At 50.7% G+C, this 21,936-nt stretch overlaps 1 protein-coding gene across 16 annotated transcripts in view; it reads left to right on the top strand.

The window, feature by feature from the left end:
* phldb1b (pleckstrin homology-like domain, family B, member 1b) overlaps positions 1 to 21,936 on the top strand; it is a 356,171-nt gene that overhangs the window by 98,488 nt on the left and 235,747 nt on the right. For all 16 annotated transcript variants that reach the window (XM_038779264.1, XM_038779278.1, XM_038779260.1 and 13 more), the window contains exons 3-4: positions 5,937 to 6,060; positions 14,254 to 14,433. In XM_038779264.1, coding sequence (XP_038635192.1) covers positions 5,937 to 6,060; positions 14,254 to 14,433 — 304 coding nt within the window. The remainder of the gene's footprint in view (positions 1 to 5,936; positions 6,061 to 14,253; positions 14,434 to 21,936) is intronic.

Raw genomic sequence — 21,936 nt, 5'->3', positions numbered from 1 at the left:
GGTGGGGGGGGGGGAGGGGAGAGAGTTGATGCTGGAGAGGATGGTGGTGGGGTGGGGGTGGCACTGAAGGCCCAATGACAGTGATGTTGGGTGGGGGGGCTTTCCTGTCACATTGAGGTCAGGGCTCCCACCGATTTAGGCCCCATCCCTTTCAATGCCAATGCAAATCATGCCCCCTTCCAAAAGAAGGACTAAATGTGGGAAGGCTTTGATGGGAATCAGGTCGGAACAGCCAACACGATTTGCAATGATTTCCGCGCCCAAAACCACACTTCGTCATTTTTTGGGAAAATTCCACCCAGGATCTCCAGGTTGAATATTGATAGGCATGATCAGTGTTAGATATTGACCCAAAGGTGTGACAAAGGGAATTTGGATAGAAGATGTCCTAGTCATAAGGGATGATGGATTAACTCTGGAAATCCATGATGACAAATGATCTGAGAGTTATCCTGCACATTTAGAAAATAATAATATGATCATAGAAAGTCTACAGCGCAGGAAGAGGCCATTTAGTCCTGCAGTGGGCATAAAGTGAGCCACCCTGCCTAATCCCACTTTAAAAAACATTTAGTCCATAGCCCTTGCATTTTACGGCAGCTTTTAAAAAGGTTGATAGTTTTTGCCTCTAGCACCCTTTCAGGCTGTGAGTTCCCTCTGGGTGATTCTTCCCCCCCCCCAACCTCATCTCCTCTCTAATCTTCTACCAATCACTTTAAACCTACGCTCCCTAGTCACTGACCTCTCTGCTATAGCACTGGGTGGAACTTCAAGAATTAACAATTGGTTTTGCATGCATATTTTCTATTGAGTCATCATTGAAAATTCTGATATTGAGGTGTCCTCTTCAGTCAGGGACCCACGTGTGGCAGGCCTAGATCTTGATTTTTAAAAAGTGGGGGGATGAGAATTGAGAAGGGATAACGGTGGGTAGCTGAATGAGTTTTACAATTTTAGATTCTTGGGGCAGAACTTTGCACAACAAAGTGCACACTGGAAATGCAGGTGTACAGTTTAGGCATACCTGGCTTGTGAACCTGCTTGGTTTTCTGTATTAATTTTAACAGACAAAAAATTGCGAGGCCGCAAATATGGCACACTGACCTTTGCACATTAGAATTCTCAACATACTCTCAGCACATGATACTCTACACTGAAAACTCCAAATTGTAAAATCTAACCAGGGAAAGGTAGAACAGAAGAAACACTTTCAGGCCTTGACATGAAGGTAAGCTTGTGGATACCTGTTGCGCCTGGGACCCTGGCGCTGTGAAGCAACAGGGCTACCCACTGTGCTATAGTGCCACCCTGACATGACTAAAGCAGAAACTGAATGACCAGAAAATCTATTCTGTGATAATGTTGGATGAGGGATAAACAGTGGCCCAAGGCTCTTACTGCCTTTGCTGAGTTTAGCATTTCATCCCAAAACTGGCAGTTCTAGCAGTGCAGCACTCCCTCAGTACTGCACTGGGGGATTGCCAGCCGTGACTACACGCTCAAGGCTCTGGAGCGAGACTTGAACCCACAACCTTTGGACTCCGTGAAGAACAGACTGAGTCACAACTGACACTTTAGCGCAGAGCGAATTGTTAAAATGAAGGTTCGAACAATCCACTTCACCCACAATACTGTACAGTGGTTACAGCAGGAGCTGATTAAATAAAAATATCAAAGCATTCCATGCATACCGTTGTAGTTACTGGGATGTGAATAGAGAACTGGTTACTTGCACTCTAGAATCTATCTCTCAAGCACTTTGGTGTGTGTCCTACTACTTCATGTATTAGAGTAACGCCATTGACTAGTGTAATGTCACATGTTACGCAATTATGACATCTGAGCGTTTCGCAGGATTTTGTCCTTTTACCCTGTTTACGCAGCATCTTATAAATAAACCTCTTGCACCGTGCTATACAAACTAGACATGTACCACCTCTAATTCTTATGTTCTGCAGTGACAACAAATAACATATCACCTGTTAATTCATTCACAATGTAACTGGGTAACGTTAATCTTATTAATGCAGCTCTTCCTCACTCCTTTGGGGATAGCCTTTCCCACAACACCTCGGGATATTGTCTGATCGCAGTTTTTACTCTGTCACTGACGCACTGTGCTCAGAGGAAATCTTTCCTCATGAGTTTAAACAATAGAAGCTGTCTCTCTGTCCCTTTTCAACAACTGGGCACAGCGATATTTAAGAAGATAGTTGCTCACAAAGCTGCAGAAATTAAGAACTTCCATTCATATAGCGCCTTTCATAACTTTGGGATGTTCTAAAGCATTTTGCAGCAAATGAAGCACATTTTCAAGTGTGACGTGGAGATGCCGGCGTTGGACTGGGGTGGGCACAGTAAGAAGTCTTACCTGAGCTCTCACCTGATGAAGGAGCTGCGCTCCGAAAGCTCAGGATTCCAAATAAACCTGTTGGACTGTAACCTGGTGTTGTTAGACTTCTTACTATTTTGAAGTGGAGTCACTGTTACAGATTAGGAACAAGGTATTGTAGAACAATATTAAAGCAAATGATTTTTTTAGAATATGCACAAGTACAGGCATGTAGACACACCCCATGTGCATATATCAATACACACATATATACATGCAGGCATACACAAATCGTGCATACACACACACATGCAACCAGGCATGTGCACAGATGTGTGCATACATGCACCGTCAGAAATGATCAGTGTTTTCTGGCGAGGTAGAAAATCAAAGGGATGAAACAGAAACTTGTTCATCGCTGTTGCAAACAGAGATTCCCCGACAAGCCAGACAGGGATGTCTCCGGGCTGACACAATGCCTTCCCAGTGATTGAAAGAAAATAGCAAGTCAGGCAGTGAAGTGATGCTGTCTTCCACGAGGTGGATTCAATCTTGACTCCGAGAGAATTCAGTTTCCTTGACACCATGAGACGGTACTCTGGCACTTCGCTGATTAGTCAGAGCAGAGTGTAACGAACATTGGACAGAATCACGACTTAAGGGTCAGAATTTGTGTGATTTGAAGCTGCCATGGCAACACGAGCTGTCAGATTTCATTGTGAAATTGTTGAGGTGGAAACTAAAGGCATCTTAGTATCTTTGCCTTTGAGGAAGAAAGCCATGAGTTCAATTTTCTCCTCAAAGATACATAATCCAGGGCTGGCATTCCCAATGCGACAGTGAGGACTTGCTGCATCGATTGGCAGTGCGGCGTTTTAACTGAGACTTTAAACAGAGGCTTATTGTAATAATAATTTTTATTAGTGCCACAAGTAGGTTTACATTAACACTGCAATGAAATTCTCCTAGTCGCCACAATCCAGCGCCTGTTCGGGTACACTGAAGGAGAATTCAGAATGTCCAATTCATCTGACCTGCACACCTTTGGACTGTGGGCGGAAACCGGAGCTCCCGGAGGAAACCCACGCAGACACGGGGAGAACGTGCAGACTCCGCACAGGCAGTGACCCAAGCCGGGAATTGAACCCAGATCCCTGGCACTGTGAGGCAACAGTGCTAACCACTGTGCTCCTGTGCCTTTGGTCTAGAATCTCAGGTGGCCCTGACAGATCTCCCGGCAGTATATTGATGTAGAGTTCTCTCTGGCGTCCCAAGCCAATATTAATCCCTCAGTGAAAATCTCCACCTCAATATCGACGGTTATATATCTCATTGCTGTTTGTGGGATCTTGCTGTGTACAAGTTGGTTGCTTCATTTTTGGCATTAGCTACAAAAGTCATAGACTGGGCTCAGCTCACCGCTTCCCGCTGCCGACAGCAAGAATTTTAATTTGGCGGAGAATAACGCGCAGTGGAAAAATCGCGATTTGCGGCCAGCGACGATTTTGGTGCCAGGGTCCAGTCTCCCGCTGATGGCGTTATTGAAGCTTGCGCCCCGCACCAGCGGGTCTATGCAAAACCGCCATTTCCATGGATTTAAATGTAATTAGTGGGGTGGGCACTTCATGCTCCTCCCCTCTGTGATGCTCCGCCCCTTTTAGGTAGAAGTATCTCGGGTGCCAATTGGTACAAATATTTACAAGTGGGGCTTGGGCTGCGGGGGGGGGGGGGGGGGACTGGAGGCTAAAACAACTCTCAAAGTTTCTCGGGCTTGCTGGAGCGGTGGTTCCCGGACTGGGGGGAGTAACGGGGAGCGGCAGGGTGCCAAGTCGTGGACTCGGAGTGTCCCCCTCGGGATGGGGGGTGGTCTGGCTCAGACTGATGTTGCTGCAGTATGTGGATTTTAACCCACCCCTCTGCTGCTACTTACAGGCCCCCGGCTGCTCACACTGCCGAGTGCTCACAGTGTCCAGTGAATGCTCAGAGAGCCTCTGGTGATGTGGGAACCCTCCCAGGCCGCCCCCCCTGGACACCCTCATTCACCAGAGGTACCAGCAAGGGGCTGGGTGTGGCAAAGCTCAATCAGGGGGCACCAGATGCTGCCGCTCCTCAGACACACTGCCCCACGGCTGAGGATGCAGAGCTCACGCCAACCTGAAGGCACCTGGATCTTGTCAGAACACTCCTGCACCGTGACCTTTTGAACCCTCCCTGGTTCACTGCCCCTTGCACCCCCCCACCCCCCAACCTCTCGGGATCACCGGCCGTCTCCCCCGGTGAGGCTGACGGTAGTGACTGCCTCTGCCACCACCTCCCAGGCGCAGTTCAGGAGGGTGGGTGTGAGTCTGTGACCCACACTGGGTGCCCCCCTCCTCTCCTCATTGGCATCGAGCAGAGGTTCCAACTCGACCTCCTGAAATCGGGGCTTCTCTGAGCTATCCTCGTGGCTGCATTGAGTGTGTGGTGAATGGAGCACTTAAAAACAGCTCCAGCTGACCGGCTCGTTAACGCTAACTCCAGCCCAGGGGTTACACTGCCCGCTGGGCGGGGAACTGCTTCCAATTCTGTCAGCAGATTGCTGGGCTATTTGCAAGTCCCAAATGGTGGAACGAATATCGCCCCTAACGGAAATGCAAATCACCCTTTATTCAGTCCCAACCGAAACACTTGGGGGCACGATTCTCCCAAAAGGGAATAAGGTCCCGCAGTGAGCGCGTTTAGCCGCGCGTTTCCCGGTGCTCGCAGTGTCGAGAAACACATGAATATTCAACGCGAGTAACATTTAATAAGGGGCCTGACCGGGGAACGCACAGCTGAGGCCTCACATAACCCCATTTTGTACAGTGAGGAGCTCCGCTTGAATGGCATCCCGCTCTCCAAGGCCCCCAAGACCACCCCCCTCCCCCCACCCAGCCTGAACACAATATATATAGGAGGGTCAGCCATTTAGAACTGAGATGGGGAGAAATATCTTCGCTCAGAGGGTTGGGAATGTTTGACATTCTCGACGCTGCAGGGTTGTGGATGTTCCAACATTGAATATATTCAAGACGGAGACCGATAGATTTGTAAACACGATGGGGTTTAATGGTTGTGGGTATGGGCAGGAGGATGGAACTGAGGTCAAAGATCAGCCAGGATTGTGTTATGGTGCAGACACACACACACTGATGGACATACAGTAGGACCAATCAACATGCATAACACCGCAGCCAATCACCAGTTAGAGCACACTCACTATAAGGACATCAGTTTTCCCGCTCATTCGGGATGCAGCCTCTCAGAAGTACAGAGCTCACAGCTTACAGCACAGATCCTCACCATGTGCTGAGTGATTAGACTGGTTAGGATAAGCACAGGTCTTTAGTTAATCTAACATCGTGTTAACCCACAGTAAGAGTATGTTCAACAGTTTATAGTTTAATAAAATAGTGTTGTACTATTTTAAGTGTTGGTGGCCTGTATGTGTTCCACGGATCCAGAGCGCCCAACACATCATAGAGGGGCAGACCTTAAAGGCTTAAAGACTCCACCTGCTTTATGACTTGCGTTCTTATGTTGCCCTCAGCTGTTTGATTTCTTGATGTTCTTCTTTTCCTGTCAGAACACTCCTCTGGACCTTATCGACACGGGGAAGGGGCTGAAAGTACAGACGGACAAGCCTCACCTGGTGAGCCTCGGGAGTGGCCGCCTCAGCATTGCCGTCACATTACTTCCACTTGAAGAAGGTGAGAGTTTACTCTCTTGTCGAGGATTGGTTGCCATCGCACACACCTACTAGAGGTGTAAATTAGCTTTACTTTCAAATGTTCAAAGTGTGTTAATCATGGCTCGGCGGGTAACACTTACTGATCGCTGGGTCAGAAGGCCATGGGTTCAAGGCCCATTTCAGACCTTTGGGCACAGGTATCTCGGGTGGTTCTCCCGTGCAGTTCTGAAGGAGTGCTGCATTGTTGGAGGTACAGTTTGTCCAGTTTGTCAGGGTGGGATTCTTCAGCCGCGCCCGGCCAGTGACTGGAATTTCTACCTGAGACCTTTGCATGATCCCCGTCCGTGGCGATCATGTAGTGGGCGCGGCGAAAAATCCAGCCCACTACCTGCTCTCTCAGTCAGACATGAAAGATCCCGTGGTTCTATTTTGAAGAAGAGCAGGGAAGCCATCCCAAGGTTTGAGGACAATATTTATTCCACAATTAACATCACTAAAACAGATTTTCTGGTCATTGATCTTATTGCTTCCTGTGTACAACTTGGCTGCATTTCTTCATTACAGCAGTGACTACATTTCAGAGTATTCTATATTTTAAAAATAAATTTAGAGTACCCAATTCATTTTCTCCAATTAAGGGGCAATTTAGCGTGGCCAATCTACCTAGCCTGCACATCTTTGGGTTGTGGGGGTGAAACCCACGCAAACACGGAGAGAATGTGCAAACACCACACGGAGCCGGGATCGAACCTGGGACCTCGGCGCCGTGAGGCAGCAGTGCTACTCACTGCGCCACCGTGCTGCCTGTTCAGAATATTCTATTGTGCATCCTGCACTCCGTCTGCTCCACCCTCACTTGCGAACCCTCCCACCATTTGGCTAAGCAATCCAGGGTGTCCTCGCTACAACCCTCCGCCTTGCTTCATCTCTCTTCAACTCTCCTTAGACCCAGATCTTCAACCAAACCTCTGCCTTGGCCCTCTTATCTTTTAACCCTCTAAATGTGGAAGGGATGGGAACATTTCTGAACATGGAAGATTGAAAGTCATCACTTTGCTCCCTGGTAATTTCCTTCCTGGTCACTTTAACTTCTTCACAACCCCAGCATTGAGAAAGATCATCACACCTCTGGCTTGCTCTCCGGCAAGAATGCACTGTGTTCATTGGGTAAAACACTGCGATTCTATTTGATAAACCCTTGAGGGGAAAGATATTAAAGGATGATGAGAGGGATTTGATCGCAATGAGCCTGGTAGATTCATAGAAACATGGAAAATAGAAGCAGGAGGAGGCCATTCAGCCCTTCGAGCCTGCTCTGCCATTCATTATGATCATGGCTGATCATCCAACTCAATAGCCTAATCCCACCTTCCTCCCACGTCCTTTGTTTCCATTCATCCCAAGTTCTATATCTAACTGCTTCTTGAAAACATGCATTGTTTTGGCCTCAACTACTTTCTGTGGTAGCGAATTCCACAGATTCACCACTCTCTGGGTGAAGAAACTTCTGCTCATCCCTGTCCTAAACTGTCTATCCCGAATTCTCAGACTATGGCCACTGGTCTGGACACCCCCTACCATCGGGAACATCCTTCCTGCATCTTGCATTCAATCTGTTGTCAAACATCTCTTTATGATAGGTAGCCGAGCACTCCCGGGATGAATCAGTCTGGTTACGATCCTCTCTGAAGCCACTGGTTCAGTTGCTGCTTGAAAATTCCCTTCCAGATTCCTGTGAACTATTTTAAATTTTTGATGTGTGAAGGGGGGGGGGGGGGGGGGGGGGGGGGAATCCTACTGAATCGTTAATGTCAAAGAAAAACTAAAAGAAAAAACAAATTAAAATATACTCCCTGCAGGTGGGACTCTGAAGAAATTGGAAATTGTTCATTTGTAATTTGTAACGCAGAGATTTTCCCGTGATCTTTACTCAAAAAGAGTTTTATTTAAAAAGTCATGGAACAGGGCAGCACGGTGGTGCAGTGGTTAGCACTGCTGCCCCACAGCACCGAGGTCCCAGGTTCGAATCCCAGCTCTGGGTGGAGTTTGCACATTTTCCCCATGTTTGCATAGGTGTCGCCCCACAACCCAAAGGTGTGCTGGGTAGGTAGATTGGCCACGCTAAATTGTCCCTTAATTGGAAAGAAATGAATTCGGAACTCTAAATTTATTTTTTAAAATAATGGAACAATTTCAGCATTTGCCATGTTTATTTTACTCTTTTAATTGGGTTTTGAGGTGAATTACAGGTACCGTACTAGGCATCTTCATTTCCGAATAGTCTTGTCTTGAGGGCCTCCCTCCCTCGATATTTGGGGAATGGATTGGTGCTGGAATGTGGGGGGTGGGGGGGGGGGGGGGGGGCATTAAAGCTCAGATTGCGTTTCACTGGAGAGGCCATGCTGAGACAGATAACATGTTGTCAGTGGGCAGCTACCCCACCCAATCTCCAGGCCCCACGTTAAACAAGATACTGGGTTTGCTTTATGGAGAGTTCACTGTTGTTTCACGTTAAGCAGCTCGATTGACAAAGCCGCTTCGCAGAGTCGCTTCCGAACTGAGTTGCTGCCTTATTCTTTTCTCGCCCTTCATTGCCAAGTGAAGATTCGAGGTAAGTACCTTTCCGGAATGTTCCTGCGACATGACCGCATGGGGCTTTAGACTGGCTTTACTGCTACTGCCCGACTGTAGGTCCGAGTTCAAACCTGTCGTCCCTGTGAAGCCATGTGCTTTACTTCCACCACAGGATGCTGAAACATCATGCTCAGCTCATGATGATTTGGCTGCTCAACTTGGTTTGCACAGCGATTGTCCTCATCAGTCGTCCTGTTTCTCCTGTGATTTAGTTGCTTTAGGGTGAGATATTGAGCTATATGTCTTCTCGGATGGATATAAAAGATCCCGTTCTATTATTTTGGATCCCTCACAGCGCCAGGGAAACGGGTTAGCACTGCTGCCTCACAGCACAAGGGACCCAGGTTCGGTCCTGGCCTTGGGTGACTGTGCGGAGTCTGCACGTTCTCCCCGTGTCTTCGTGGGTTTCCTCCGGGTGCTCCGGTTTCCTCCCACAGTCCAAAGATGGTTAGGGGGATTAGCAATGCCAAAATTGCCCCTTAGTGTCCAAAGATGTCCAGGATGGGTGGGGTGACAGGGTTGCGGGGGTGGGGGCAGGAGCGTGGGGAGGGGATGGTGGGCTTGGGCCTGGGGTGAAGTGGGCCTCGGTTAAGTGCTCTTTCAAAGGGTCGGTGCAGAATCGATGGGCCGAATGGCCTCTTTCTGTACTGGAAAGATTCTGTGGATTCCACTCCCTTATCAATAATAATTTCCATGGATTCTATGGAAACATTTCCTCATTTCATTCCTGAAAGATTGGCTCAAATTCTCAATTCCCCAACGAGCAGAATACTATTTTTTCTCTCTTGACCCTATCTGCTCCTATTAATAGTTTGAAAAATTTAATGAATCACCCCATAACCTTGTAAATTTCAGGAATAACAACAGCTCCCACCCTCTCCAATACATGTAGTTTTTTTTCTTTTAAAAGATTATAATTATATAATTAAACAAATATATTATTTTTGTCGCACTTAATGTGGAACTTTAGAGTGAGTGAGTGACTGAGTGAGTGAGTAAAGGAGTGAGTGAGGGGTGGGTGAGTGAGTGGGTGAATGATGGAGGGAGTGGGTGGGTGAGTTTGGGAGTGTGTGGGTGAGTGAGGGAGTGGGTGAATGGGTGGGTAAGTGAGGGAGTGAGTGAGTGAGGGAATGGTTAGGTGAGGCAGTAGGTTAGTGAGTGAGGGAGTGAGTGAGTGAGGGAGTGAGTGAGTGAGGGAGTGGGTAGGTGAGGCAGTAGGTTAGTGAGTGAGGGAGTGGGTTGAGTGGGCACGGGACGGGGTGGGTGAGGGAGTGGGAGAATGAGGGAGTGAGTGGGTGAGGGAATGAGGGAGTGTGTGAGGGAGTGAGGGAGTGGGTGGGTGAGGGAGTGGGAGAGTGAGGGAGTGGGTAGGTGAGGGAGTGAGTGGGTGAGCAAATGAGGGAGCGTGTAGGTGTGTGAGGGGGTGTGTGGGGGAGTGAGGGAGTGGGTGAGGGAGTGGGAGAGTGAGGGAGTGGGTGGGTGAGGGAATGAGGGAGTGTGTGGGTGAGTGAGGGTGTGAGAGAGTGGGAGAGTGAGGGAGTGGGTAGGTGAGTGAGGGAGTGTGTGGGGGAGTGAGGGAGTGTGTGGGGGAGTGAGGGAGTGGGTAGGTGAGTGAGGGAGTGAGTGGGGGAGTGAGGGAGTGGGTAGGTGAGTGAGGTAGTGAGTGGGTGAGGGAATGAGGGAGTGTGTGGGGGAGTGAGGGGGTGAGTGGGTGAGGGAATGAGGGAGTGTGTGGGTGAGTGAGGGAGTGTGTGGGGGAGTGAGGGAGTGGGTGAGTGAGGGAGTGAGGGAGTGAGGGTGTGAGTGGGTCAGTGAGGGAGTGGGTGAGTGAGGGAGTGGGTGGGTGAGGGAGTGGGAGAGTGAGGGAGTGGATAGGCGAGTGAGGGAGTGAGTGGGTGAGGGAATGAGGGAGTGGGTGAGGGAGTGTGTGGGGGAGTGGGTAGGTGAGTGAGGGAGTGTGTGGGGGAGTGGGTGAGTGAGGGAGTGGGAGAGTGAGGGAGTGGGTGGGTGGATGAGGGAGTGGGTGGGTGAGTGAGAGTGTGGGTGAGCGAGGGAGTGGGTGGGTGAGTGAGGGAGTGGGAGAGTGATGGAGTGTATAGGTGAGTGAGGGAGTGGGTGGGTGAGTGAGGGAGTGGGAGAGTGAGGGAGTGTGTAGGTGAGTGAGGGAGTGGGTGGGTGAGTGAGGGAGTGGGTGGGTGGGTGAGTGAGAGTGTGGGTGAGTGAGGGAGTGGGTAGGTGAGTGAGGGTGTGAGTGGGTGAGGGAATGAGGGAGTGTATAGGAGAGTGAGGGAGTGGGAGAGTGAGGGAGTGGGAGAGTGAGGGAGCGCGTAGGTGAGTGAGTGTGGGTGGGTGAGGGAGTGGGAGAGTGAGGGAGTGGGTAGGTGAGTGAGTGAGTGGGTGGTCGAATGAGGGAGCATGTAGATGTGAGGGAGTGTGTGGGGGAGTGAGGGAATGTGTGGGGGAGTGAGGGAGTGGGTAGGTGAGGGAATGAGGGAGTGTGTGGGGGAGTGAGGGAGTGAATGGGGGAGTGAGGAAGTGGGTGAGGGAGTGTGTGGGGGAGTGAGGGAGTGGGTAGGTGAGTGAGGGAGTGAGTGAGGGAGTGGGTAGGTGAGTGGGTGAGGGAATGAGGGAGTGTGTGGGTGAGTGAGGGAGTGTGTGGGGAGTGAGGGGGTGAGTGGGTGAGGGAATGAGGGAGGGAGTGTGTGGGTGAGTGAGGGAGTGAGTGAGGGAGTGGGTGAGTGAGGGAATGAGGGAGTGTGTGGGTGTGAGGGAGTGTGTGGGGAGTGAGGGAGTGTGTGGGGAAGTGAGGGAGTGGGTGGGTGAGGGAATGAGGGAGTGTGTGGGGGAGTGAGGAAGTGGGTGAGGGAGTGTGTGGGAAGTGAGGGAGTGGGTAGGTGAGTGAGGGAGTGAGTGGGTGAGGGAATGAGGGAGTGTTTTGGTGAGTGAGGGAGTGGGTGGGTGAGTGAGGGAGTGTGTGGGGGAGTGAGGGAGTGTGTGGGGGAGTGTATAGGTGAGTGAGGGAGTGGGTGGGTGAGTGAGGGAGTGGGTGGGTGAGTGAGAGTGTGGGTGAGTGAGGGAGTGTGCGGGTGAGTGAGGGAGTGGGTGGGTGAGTGAGGGAGTGGGAGAGTGATGGAGTGTATAGGTGAGTGAGGGAGTGGGTGGGTGAGGGAGTGGGAGAGTGAGGGAGTGGGTGGGTGAGTGAGGGAGTGGGTGGGTGAGTGAGGGAGTGGGTGGGTGAGTGAGGGAGTGGGAGAGTGATGGAGTGTATAGGTGAGTGAGGGAGTGGGTGGGTGAGGGAGTGAGAGAGTGAGGGGGTGGGTGAGTGAGGGAGTGGGTGGGTGAGTGAGGGAGTGGGTGGGTGAGTGAGGGAGTGGGTGGGTGAGTGAGGGAGTGGGTGGGTGGGTGAGTGAGGGAGTGGGTAGGTGAGTGAGGGAGTGTGTAGGTGAGTGAGGGAGTGGGTGGGTGAGTGAGGGAGTGGGTGGGTGAGTGAGGGAGTGGGTGGGTGAGTGAGGGAGTGGGTGGGTGGGTGAGTGAGGGAGTGGGTAGGTGAGTGAGGGAGTGTGTAGGTGAGTGAGGGAGTGGGTGGGTGAGTGAGGGAGTGGGTGGGTGAGTGAGGGAGTGGGTGGGTGAGTGAGGGAGTGGGTGGGTGGGTGAGTGAGGGAGTGGGTAGGTGAGTGAGGGAGTTTGTAGGTGAGTGAGGGAGTGGATAGGTGAGTGAGGGTGTGAGTGGGTGAGGGAATGAGGGAGTGTGTAGGTGAGTGAGGGAGTGGCTGAGTGAGGGAGTGGGAGAGTGAGGGACTGGGTGAGGGAGTGTGTAGGTGAGTGAGGGAATGGGTAGGTGAGTGAGGGAGTGGGTAGGTGAGTGAGGGAGTGGGTAGGTGAGTGAGGGAATGGGTAGGTGAGTGAGGAAGTGGGTAGGTGAGTGAGGGAGTGGGTGGGTGAGGGAGTGGGTGGGTGAGGGAGTGGGAGAGTGAGGGAGTGTGTAGGTGAGTGAGGGAGTGGGTAGGTGAGTGAGGGAGTGGGTAGGTGAGTGAGGTAGGTGAGTGAGGGAGAGGGTAGGTGAGTGAGGTAGGTGAGTGGGTGAGGGAATGAGGGAGTGTGTAGGTGAGTGAGGGAGTGGGTGAGGGAGTGTGAGAGTGAGGGAGTGGATAGGTGAGTGAGGGTGTGAGTGGGTGAGGGAATGAGGGAGTGTGTAGGTGAGTGAGGGAGTGGCTGAGTGAGGGAGTGGGAGAGTGAGGGAGTGGGTGAGGGAGTGTGTAGGTGAGTGAGGGAATGGGTAGGTGAGTGAGGGTGTGGGTGGGTGAGGGAATGAGGGAGTGTGTAGGTGAGTGAGGGAGTGGCTGAGTGAGGGAGTGGGAGAGTGAGGGAGTGGGTAGGTGAGTGAGGGAGTGGGTAGGTGAGTGAGGGAGTGGGTAGATGAGTGAGGGAGTGGGTAGGTGAGTGAGGTAGGTGAGTGGGTAGATGAGTGGAGTGTACAACGTCCACCATCAATGGAAATGCTGCACATTGTCAATCCAAAGCCAACTCTCCACTTTGCATGAATGAGTATTTTTCATGGATCCTTCAAACCTCCTCACAGCCTGGGAAGACTGTGGAGCCCACTTCTGAATTCCTGTTTTAACTGGGCTTAGTGTCCAAACGCAGGTGCTGGGAAAGTTTCCTTTATTCATGGGATGTGGGCCTCGTTGGCAAAGGAAACATTGATAATAATAATGATAATCTTTTATTAGTGTCACAAGTAGGTTTATATTAACACTGCAATGATTTATTGCCCATCCTTAATCACCCTTCAGAATGTGGTGGTTAACTGCCTGAAATATAGCTGAGTGGCTGCTGAGGCCATTTCAGAGGGCAATGAAGAGTCCATCCTGTCGCTATGAGTCTAGAGTTACACATCGGGCAGCTGATTTGCTTCCTTGACAAGAAATAATGAAGCAGATGGGTAATGATGACAATCCAGCTGGTTTACTAAATTGGCAGGATTCCGCCCAGCACTTAGTGAGGACTGGGTCAGGCTCCAATGCGAATGCCTCCTGCAGTTGAGCAGCCCCATTCAAATTGACTGACCAGTTGGCCAAGGTACTCGGGGACACCTGGTGGAACGGGTATCTGTACAGCAGGATGAGTGTGGGAGGGAAGGGCCCAGAGAGACAGGAACATCCCATTTCTATCCAGGGATGTTCTGATCCCCTTGCTTTTGTCCTGTGCTGTTCAGCATGTGGTGAATGAGATTCACATGGTATTATAATCTGTATATATATATGTATCAATATTGTAAGTGCAGTTGCACTACTTGACCACCAGGGGGAGTAGCTCTGGGAGTACTCGAGAGTTTGTACTGGGCTCCTCCCTTGGCTCCGCCCAGGATTCCTCCCCCTGGAGCTGCTGTATAAAGATCCGTGCCACAGGGTCAGCCAGCCAGTTCACCGAAAGTTCAACGGCTAACAGGCTGGCTCTGTTGTAAGTATATTAAAACCGCTATTCTAATCCTACAAGCACGTGTCCGTAGAATTGTTGGTTTCAACACAGCATGAATGAGTCACTCAGCTGATGCTCTTGTTTCTGGTTTTGCTCACAGGAAGGACCACATTTGGCAGTTCCGAGTGTCCGACACAAGACATTAGTATCCAGGGACCCGGCATCGCTGCTCAGCATTGCTACATTGAGAACCACAATGGGGTCATAACGCTCTACCCATGTGGGAGCTTGTGCTCAGTCGATGGAGTTCAGGTGAACCAGGCTACACGTCTGTCCCAAGGTAAGGGGAAAGTTAACAAACAATAGTGCCATTTCACGCAATAACTGTGAAGGAAGAAATGACATTTATATAACCCTTTTCACAATCCCAGGTTGATACAAAGAACATCACAGCTCTCTAATACTAATGGGAGAAGGTCGTTTATCTATTTATTCAGGGGATGTTAGCGTCATTGACAAAACCAACATTTATTGCTCATAAATAAACACAGAAAATACTCAGCAGGTCTGGTAGCATCTGTGAAGAGAGAAACAGTTAACTGGGGGTGATTTTCAACCTGCGATAGCCGTCAGTGAGAACGGCGACGATTCTCGCCGGCAGGATCGTGCTTTCTGATGCACAATCACTGGACACGAAACGTAGATAAAGTCCGAACGATAGGCTTTAATACACAAGAAGTGGACCCGGCAGCAGACGTACAGAAGAATGGCAGACTGCCGGGGAACACGGGTTCTTATACCCCGCCTCATAGGCGGAGCTACCTACCTCTCAGCCAATCGGCTGAGAGGCACATGACATACCTGGGCCAATGGGCAGCGAGTCCTCTGCACCAATGGCAGCTCACACTTCCAGGTACCGTAATGCCCCTAGTCATAGTACCACACTTTCCAATTTTCCAGGCCCCTGCCGGTGGCGGAAGGGGAATCCCGCCAGGGAAGATCGGGAACCTCATTTGCATATCATTAACGAGTCCTCCCTCACTGAATATTCATCAGCGTCACACCGCCGTGATTTACCAACAGCTGTATAAAAACGAAAACCTGCCGACCTGACCTCCGAAGGGGATATTGGAGGTGAGCGTTCAGGGTGCCAATTGCAGAGGGGGCACCGGAGTGGGCACAGGGGACCCAGAGGAGTGCAACCCAGAGCTGGGAGGGGCGTTCAATCTCAGCAGCTCAAAGTTGGGGGTCACTCGCTGGCCTCAGCAGCCTTTCATGGCTGTGAACCTCTACATTTAAAGGGGGTCCGGCGACTGTCTGCAGGCAGTGCTTCCCGTGTCCTCTTTGCTGGGTTTACGGCGATATCACCGCTGAAGGATTGCCCTCCCAGAGTGGCAGCTGGAAAGTGGGTCAGTGCGGAGGCGGCTGTGAGGTCCCTGCGAGGAGTCCCGTGAGTGTCCAGGCTGAATGGGCCGAGTGAGGGTCTCTGACAAGGTCTAGTTTCCAGCCTCATGAGGCCTGAAGACCCACACACGGGGGGGGGGGGGGGGGGGGGGGGGGAAGGACGAGTGCGGGCAGAATGGACCCCCGCACTCAGGCTGCACTTTGAAGCAAGAAGGTGTGAGATGTCTGGAATGTCAAGGCCACTGGTTACAGAGGCCAGGCTGTCGGGGACCAGTAAATGGGGGCTGGCTGTTCAAGTTGGAAGGTTCATTTAATCAGCAGCCCTGAGAGTTCGGGGATTGAGGGTGTCCTCTACGGATGAAGTTGACTGTAAATTGTAGTCTTCGCGTGCATCAGGTGTGCCTCGTCTGTCAGAAGGGGAAGCCAGTTGTCTAAACAGCTCCCTGACCCTTCCCTGATGAATCAATTGTGCCAATTTAGTCAGCATTGCAATGCATGAGTGTGGCACTGATTGGCGCCCAATTGTTAACCCTTTATCTTGGCATTTTGGCTAAGATGAAATGTCAGGGGGCCCATGCCAGGTGCAGTGCGGCATTACTGCGGCGTAAGTGTGGGAGAGACATGGCACTGCCGTTCACACTGCATAGAGAGGAAGTGCTGGGTTTGCGCAGGGGTTTACAGAGCATGGCGCTATGACATGATAGCGTGAAGGCTTGTTATGGGTGAACAAAGTGAAATTTAATGCAAACTAGTTATTACAGTGGTAACCTAACCCCCCCCCCCACCAGCCCACCACCCCACCCGTGGCGGGTTTTCCTGTGGCAGACACAGCGTGCCATTGGCCACCGGCAGGATCTTCCGCTCTCGCCGAAGTTGATGGTCACCTGTGCAGCTTGCCAGCTCTGTCGCTGGCGAATCCTCCGTGCCGGAGGGTTTTGACTTCGGTCCAGGACCAGGCGGTCCTGTAGGCAGGAAGGGGCTGGAAAATCCCGCCCTCTGTGCCATTTACTGAACATGATGCGGAGATGCCGGCGTTGGACTGGGGTGGGCTCAGTCAGAAGTCTTACAACACCAGGTTAAAGTCCAACAGGTTTGTTTCAAACACGAGCTTTCGGAGCGCAGCTCCTTCCTCAGGTGAATGGAGGAGCAGTGCTCCGAAAGCTCGTGTTTGAAACAAACCTGTTGGACTTTAACCTGGTGTTGTAAGACTTCTTACTGTGATTTACTGAACAATCCTACATCCTGCAGACTAAAACTCACCTCAAAAGAATTGGTGGGAAAGAGAAATGGGACCTGTTGAGATTTCCGGAATGTTCTGTTTGAGTTTCAGGTTTCCAGCATCAACAGTATTCAGTTTGGTATTTGATGAAAAAGAGTTGCCTAGAATTGTGATCTAAATCTTAGCGGTGATATCAGTTTTGTACAGATGTATTAATTCCCTGTTTGCTGCTCTGCATTTAGTTTGTCAAACTTAAATGACTCATTGTTCCAGGTAATTTATATGGTAATTAATTCTTTGTGTGAGTGAATCAAGTTTATTCTCTCATGCAGTACAATGGAGGTGATTGACTTACAATATTATTAATGGGGTCAGGAGGAATGTTTCATTTGATGTTCCTCCACAGCATCGCTTCCCCGTTTGATAAACAAACAACTTACAATCATTTTACTGAATGTACTAAGATCAAATTTTCAAGAAGGGCCATGCTGCATGAAATAACTGTAAAGTGGGGGAAGGTTAAGCTGCTGTTAATGTCCCACCACCTTCTAAAGGGTAGACCTCTTACTGGGAGTGGATCAGTCTGGTGCCCAGATTCAGTCCAGTGCCAATTGCTAGATTCACAAAAGATACCTTGTAGATGGTGGACAGGCTTTGGGGAGCCAGGAGGTGAATTATGCGGCACAAGAATCCTAGCCTTTGACCCTCGCTGGTAGCCACAGTATTTATATGGCTAATCCAGTTCCGTTTCTGGTCAATGGTAACCCTCAAGTTGATAATGGGAAATTCAGCAATGGTAATGCCATTGAATGTCATGGGGCGATGGTTAGTTCTGATCTTTGTTGGAGATGGTCATTGCTTGGCAGTTGTGTGGGGTGAATGTTATTTGTCACTTGTCCGCCCAAACCTGGATATTGCCCAGGTCTTGCTGAATTTGGACATGAACTGCTTCAGTGTCTGAGGAGTCGCGAATGGTGCTGAACATTGTGCAATCATCAATGAAATGAAAAATGAAAATCGCTTATTGTCACGAGTAGGCTTCAATGAAGTTACTGTGAAAGGTCCCTAGTCGCCACATTCCGGCGCCTGTCCGGGGAGGCTGGTACGGGAATCGAACCGTGCTGCTGGCCTGCTTGGTCTGCTTTAAAAGCCAGCGATTTAACCCACTTCTGACTTTATGTTGGAAGGAAGGTCATTGATGAGGCAGCTGAAGATGGTTGGGCCGAGGACACTACCCTGAGGAACTCCTGCAGTGATAGAACCAGAGAACCATTGAATTCCTAGAGTGCATCAAACCTCTGAAAGAGCCTATTCCCCTGCCCTATCAATCGCCAGGCAGGAATGTTCCCTTCCAGTCGGGGAACACTTCAGCAGTCAAGGGCATTCAGCCTCTGATCTCCGGGTAAGCGTTCTCCAAGTCGGCCTTCAGGACGCGCGACAACGCAGAATCGCCGGGCAGAAACTTATAGCCAAATTCTGCACACATGAGTGCGGCCTCAACCGGGACCTGGGATTCATGTCGCATTACATCCACCCCCCACCATCTGGCCTGGGCTTGAGAAATCCTACCAACTGTCCTGGCTTGAGACAATTCACACCTCTTTAACCTATGATTATCCCTCTCTCCAGTTGCTCCATCTGGACCTGTAAAGACTTAATTACCTACAAAGACTCACATTCAAAGTATCATCTCGCATCATTGACTTTGTCTATATGTGTGTTTGTGGAACCCACCTCTTCATTCACCTGAGGAAGGAGCTGTGCTGTGAAAACTTGTGATTCAAAACAAACCTGTTGGACTTTAACCTGGTGATGTAAGACTTCCTACTGTGCTCACCCCAGTCCAACGCCGGCATCTCCACATCATGTTGACAAAGTAACAGCTTCAAAAAACAATGTAGTCGGTGTGATAATGGTCAATCCAACTTTAAAGTGTTTCAAGCATTGTAGCTGTTAGTGTGGCTCAGTTGGCAATGCATGTACTTCAGAGTCAGGAGGTTATGGGTTCAAATCCCACTCCTGATGAAATCCCAGCTGACACTCCAGTGCAGTGCGGCACTGTCAGAGGTACTGTCTTTTCGGTTGAAGGTGCCCCTGGGCTCCCAGGTACGTGTAAAACTCCCATTCATTTTTTTTAGTACAAGGGATGTGGGAGGATTTTTGGTTTTCTTCTCCTTCCGTTCTGACCAACATTTATACTTTAATCAAAATCACTTCGAAAACAGATTAACTGGACATTATCACATTCTGGGAGCTTGTTTGGGGCGGTAGGGTGGCGCAGTGGAGCAGTGGTTAGCGCTGCTGTCTCAGGGCGCTGAGGACACGGGTTCAATCCCGGCCCTGGATCACTCTCCGTGTGGAGTTTGCACATTCTCCCTGTGTCTGCGTGGGTTTCACCCCCACAGCCCAATAATGTGCAGGTTAGGTGGATTGGCCATGCTAAATTGCCCCTTAATTGGGGAAAAAGATTCTGGGAGCTTGCTGTGCACAAATTGGCTGCCACATTTTATACAACAGCGACTATGTTTCATTGGCTACAAAGCGCTTTGAGATGATGCATAATTGGAAACTCATTTCTTCTTTCTTTATAATTTTGCCAGAGATTTCTTTTCACCAGCAAGATTGCTGGAATGTGCTCGATCTGAAACAGATGCTACAGTTCCTAAATTAGTTGAGCAGTTTTTAAATCGCACCCTCAGCGTGATTGGCTGAAGACAGCTTTAACCCTGCAATTAGACAGGAAGTCACGGTGCTGTTTCCATGGTACAAGCAGCCAGTGATTTCACTGACGTGTTGCAGCTCCCACGTTCTACTCCCCATATAATTTGCAGGAATGTTGAGATAGGTTTCAGTGAGGGTGGTACACAACCCTCAGGCAATCCCTGCTTCTGATGCAGGAGCAGTGCTGTTCAATGATTACAGTTCACTGTCTTCAAAACTGTGTGACTGTGATGGACAAAACCTCACTGGGCACTGCTTCACTGGGCACTGCTTCACTGGACACTGCTTCACTGGGCACTGCCTCAGTGGACACTGCTTCACTGGGCACTGCTTCACTGGGCACTGCCTCAGTGGACACTGCTTCACTGGGCACTGCCTCACTGGACACTGCTTCACTGGGAACTGCTTCACTGGGCACTGCCTCACTGGGCACTGCCTCACTGGACACTGCCTCACTGGACACTGTCTCACTGGACACTGCCTCACTGGACACTGCTTCACTGGGCACTGCCTCACTGGGCACTGCTTCACTGGACACTGCCTCACTGGACACTGTCTCACTGGGAACTGCTTCACTGGACACTGCCTCACTGGGCACTGCCTCACTGGACACTGTCTCACTGGACACTGCCTCACTGGACACTGCCTCACTGGACACTGCCTCACTGGGCACTGCCTCACTGGGCACTGCTTCACTGGACACTGCCTCACTGGGCACTGCCTCACTGGACACTGCCTCACTGGGCACTGCCTCACTGGGCACTGCCTCACTGGACACTGCCTCACTGGGCACTGCCTCACTGGACACTGTCTCACTGGACACTGCCTCACTGGACACTGCCTCACTGGACACTGTCTCACTGGGCACTGCCTCACTGGACACTGCCTCACTGGACACTGCCTCACTGGACACTACTTCACTGGGCACTGCCTCACTGACACTATCTCACTGGACACTGCCTCACTGGACACTGTCTCACTGGACACTGTCTCACTGGTACTGTCTCAATTGGGGGCAAATCTCATTGCCCAGTATTCAGTAGCACAATGGTCAACACTGTTGCTTCACAGCACCAGGTTCCAAGGTTCAATTCCCAGCTTGGGTAATTGTCTGTGCGGAGTCTGCACGGGTTTCCTCCGGGTGCTCCGGTTTCCTCTCTCAAGTCCCGAAAGACATGCTGTTAGGTGGATTGGGCATTCTGAATTCTCCCTCAGTGTACCCGAACAGGCACCAGAATATGGCGACTAGGGGCTTTTCACAGTAACTTCCTTGCAGTGTTAATGTAAGCCTACTTGTGGCACTAATAAAGATTAATATTATTATTCACTCAGCATTGGCAGAAATATACATGACATCGAATTTAATTGTTACCGAGATTAAACCACGGATTGCCGATCAGTCACAGGACTCTGGGCTCAATAAAGCCCAGAATACTGTTTACAGTTCACGATCTGCACTTTGGAAAGGATGTATCTGCCTGGGTAGGAATGTAACAGGAATTCACCAAAATGTCACCCCCAGCTGGAAAGTTTAGATTATGAGGAGAGATGACATGGACAATATTTGTATTTACAGGGCAGCACGGTGGCGCAGTGGTTAGCATTGCTGCCTACGGCACTGAGGACCCGGGTTCGATCCCGGCCCTGGGTCACTGTCCGTGTGGAGTTTGCACATTCTCCCCGTGTCTGCGTGGGTTTCACCCCCACAACCCAAAGATGTGCAGGATAGGTAGATTGGCCACGCTGAATTGCCCCCAAATTGGGAAAAAATATTGGGTACTCTAAATTTATAAAAAAAAAAATATTTGTATTTACACAAAGTTAGACAGAACAAAACAACAACTTACATTTGTAACTGAAAAATCTTTCATCCCAAAGAGGAATTGAACCATAGAATCCGTACAGTGTAGAAGGAGCCCATTCAGCCCATCGAGTCTGCACCGAGCCTCTGAAAGAGCACCCTACCTATGTCCACCCCCCCCCCCCCCCCCCCCCCCACCCCCCCCCCCTCCCGATCCTATCCCTGTAACCCACCTAACCTGCACATCTTTGGACTGTGGGAGGAAACTCGGGGAAACCCACACAGACACGGAATGAATGTGCAAACTCCACACAGACAGTCACCCAAGGCTGGAATCGAACCCGAGTTGCTGGCATTGCGAGGCAGCAGTGCTAACCACTGTGCTGCATATAACAGCGGGTCCCAGCCTGGTAACAGAGATTCGGAATGAATGGGCTTTTGTGGTGTCAAATATGGGCCGGGATTCTCCCTACCCGGCGGGGCGGGGGGTCCCGGCGGGACGGAGTGGCGTGAACCACTCCGGCATCGGGCCTCCACAAAGGTCCGGATTTCTCCGCACCTTTAGGGCCAAGCCCTCACATTGGGGGGCTAGGCCCACGCCGGAGTGGCTCCCGCTCCGCCAGCCGGCGCGAACGGCCTTTGGCGCCCCGCCAGCCGGGGCCGAAAGGCCTTCGCTAGCCTGCGGAAGCCCGCGTATG

The sequence above is a fragment of the Scyliorhinus canicula genome, chromosome 19, assembly GCF_902713615.1.
Source record: "Scyliorhinus canicula chromosome 19, sScyCan1.1, whole genome shotgun sequence".
NCBI lineage: Eukaryota > Metazoa > Chordata > Chondrichthyes > Carcharhiniformes > Scyliorhinidae > Scyliorhinus > Scyliorhinus canicula.
Note: the sequence above shows the minus strand (reverse complement) of the source record. Positions and strands in the feature narration are given on the sequence as shown.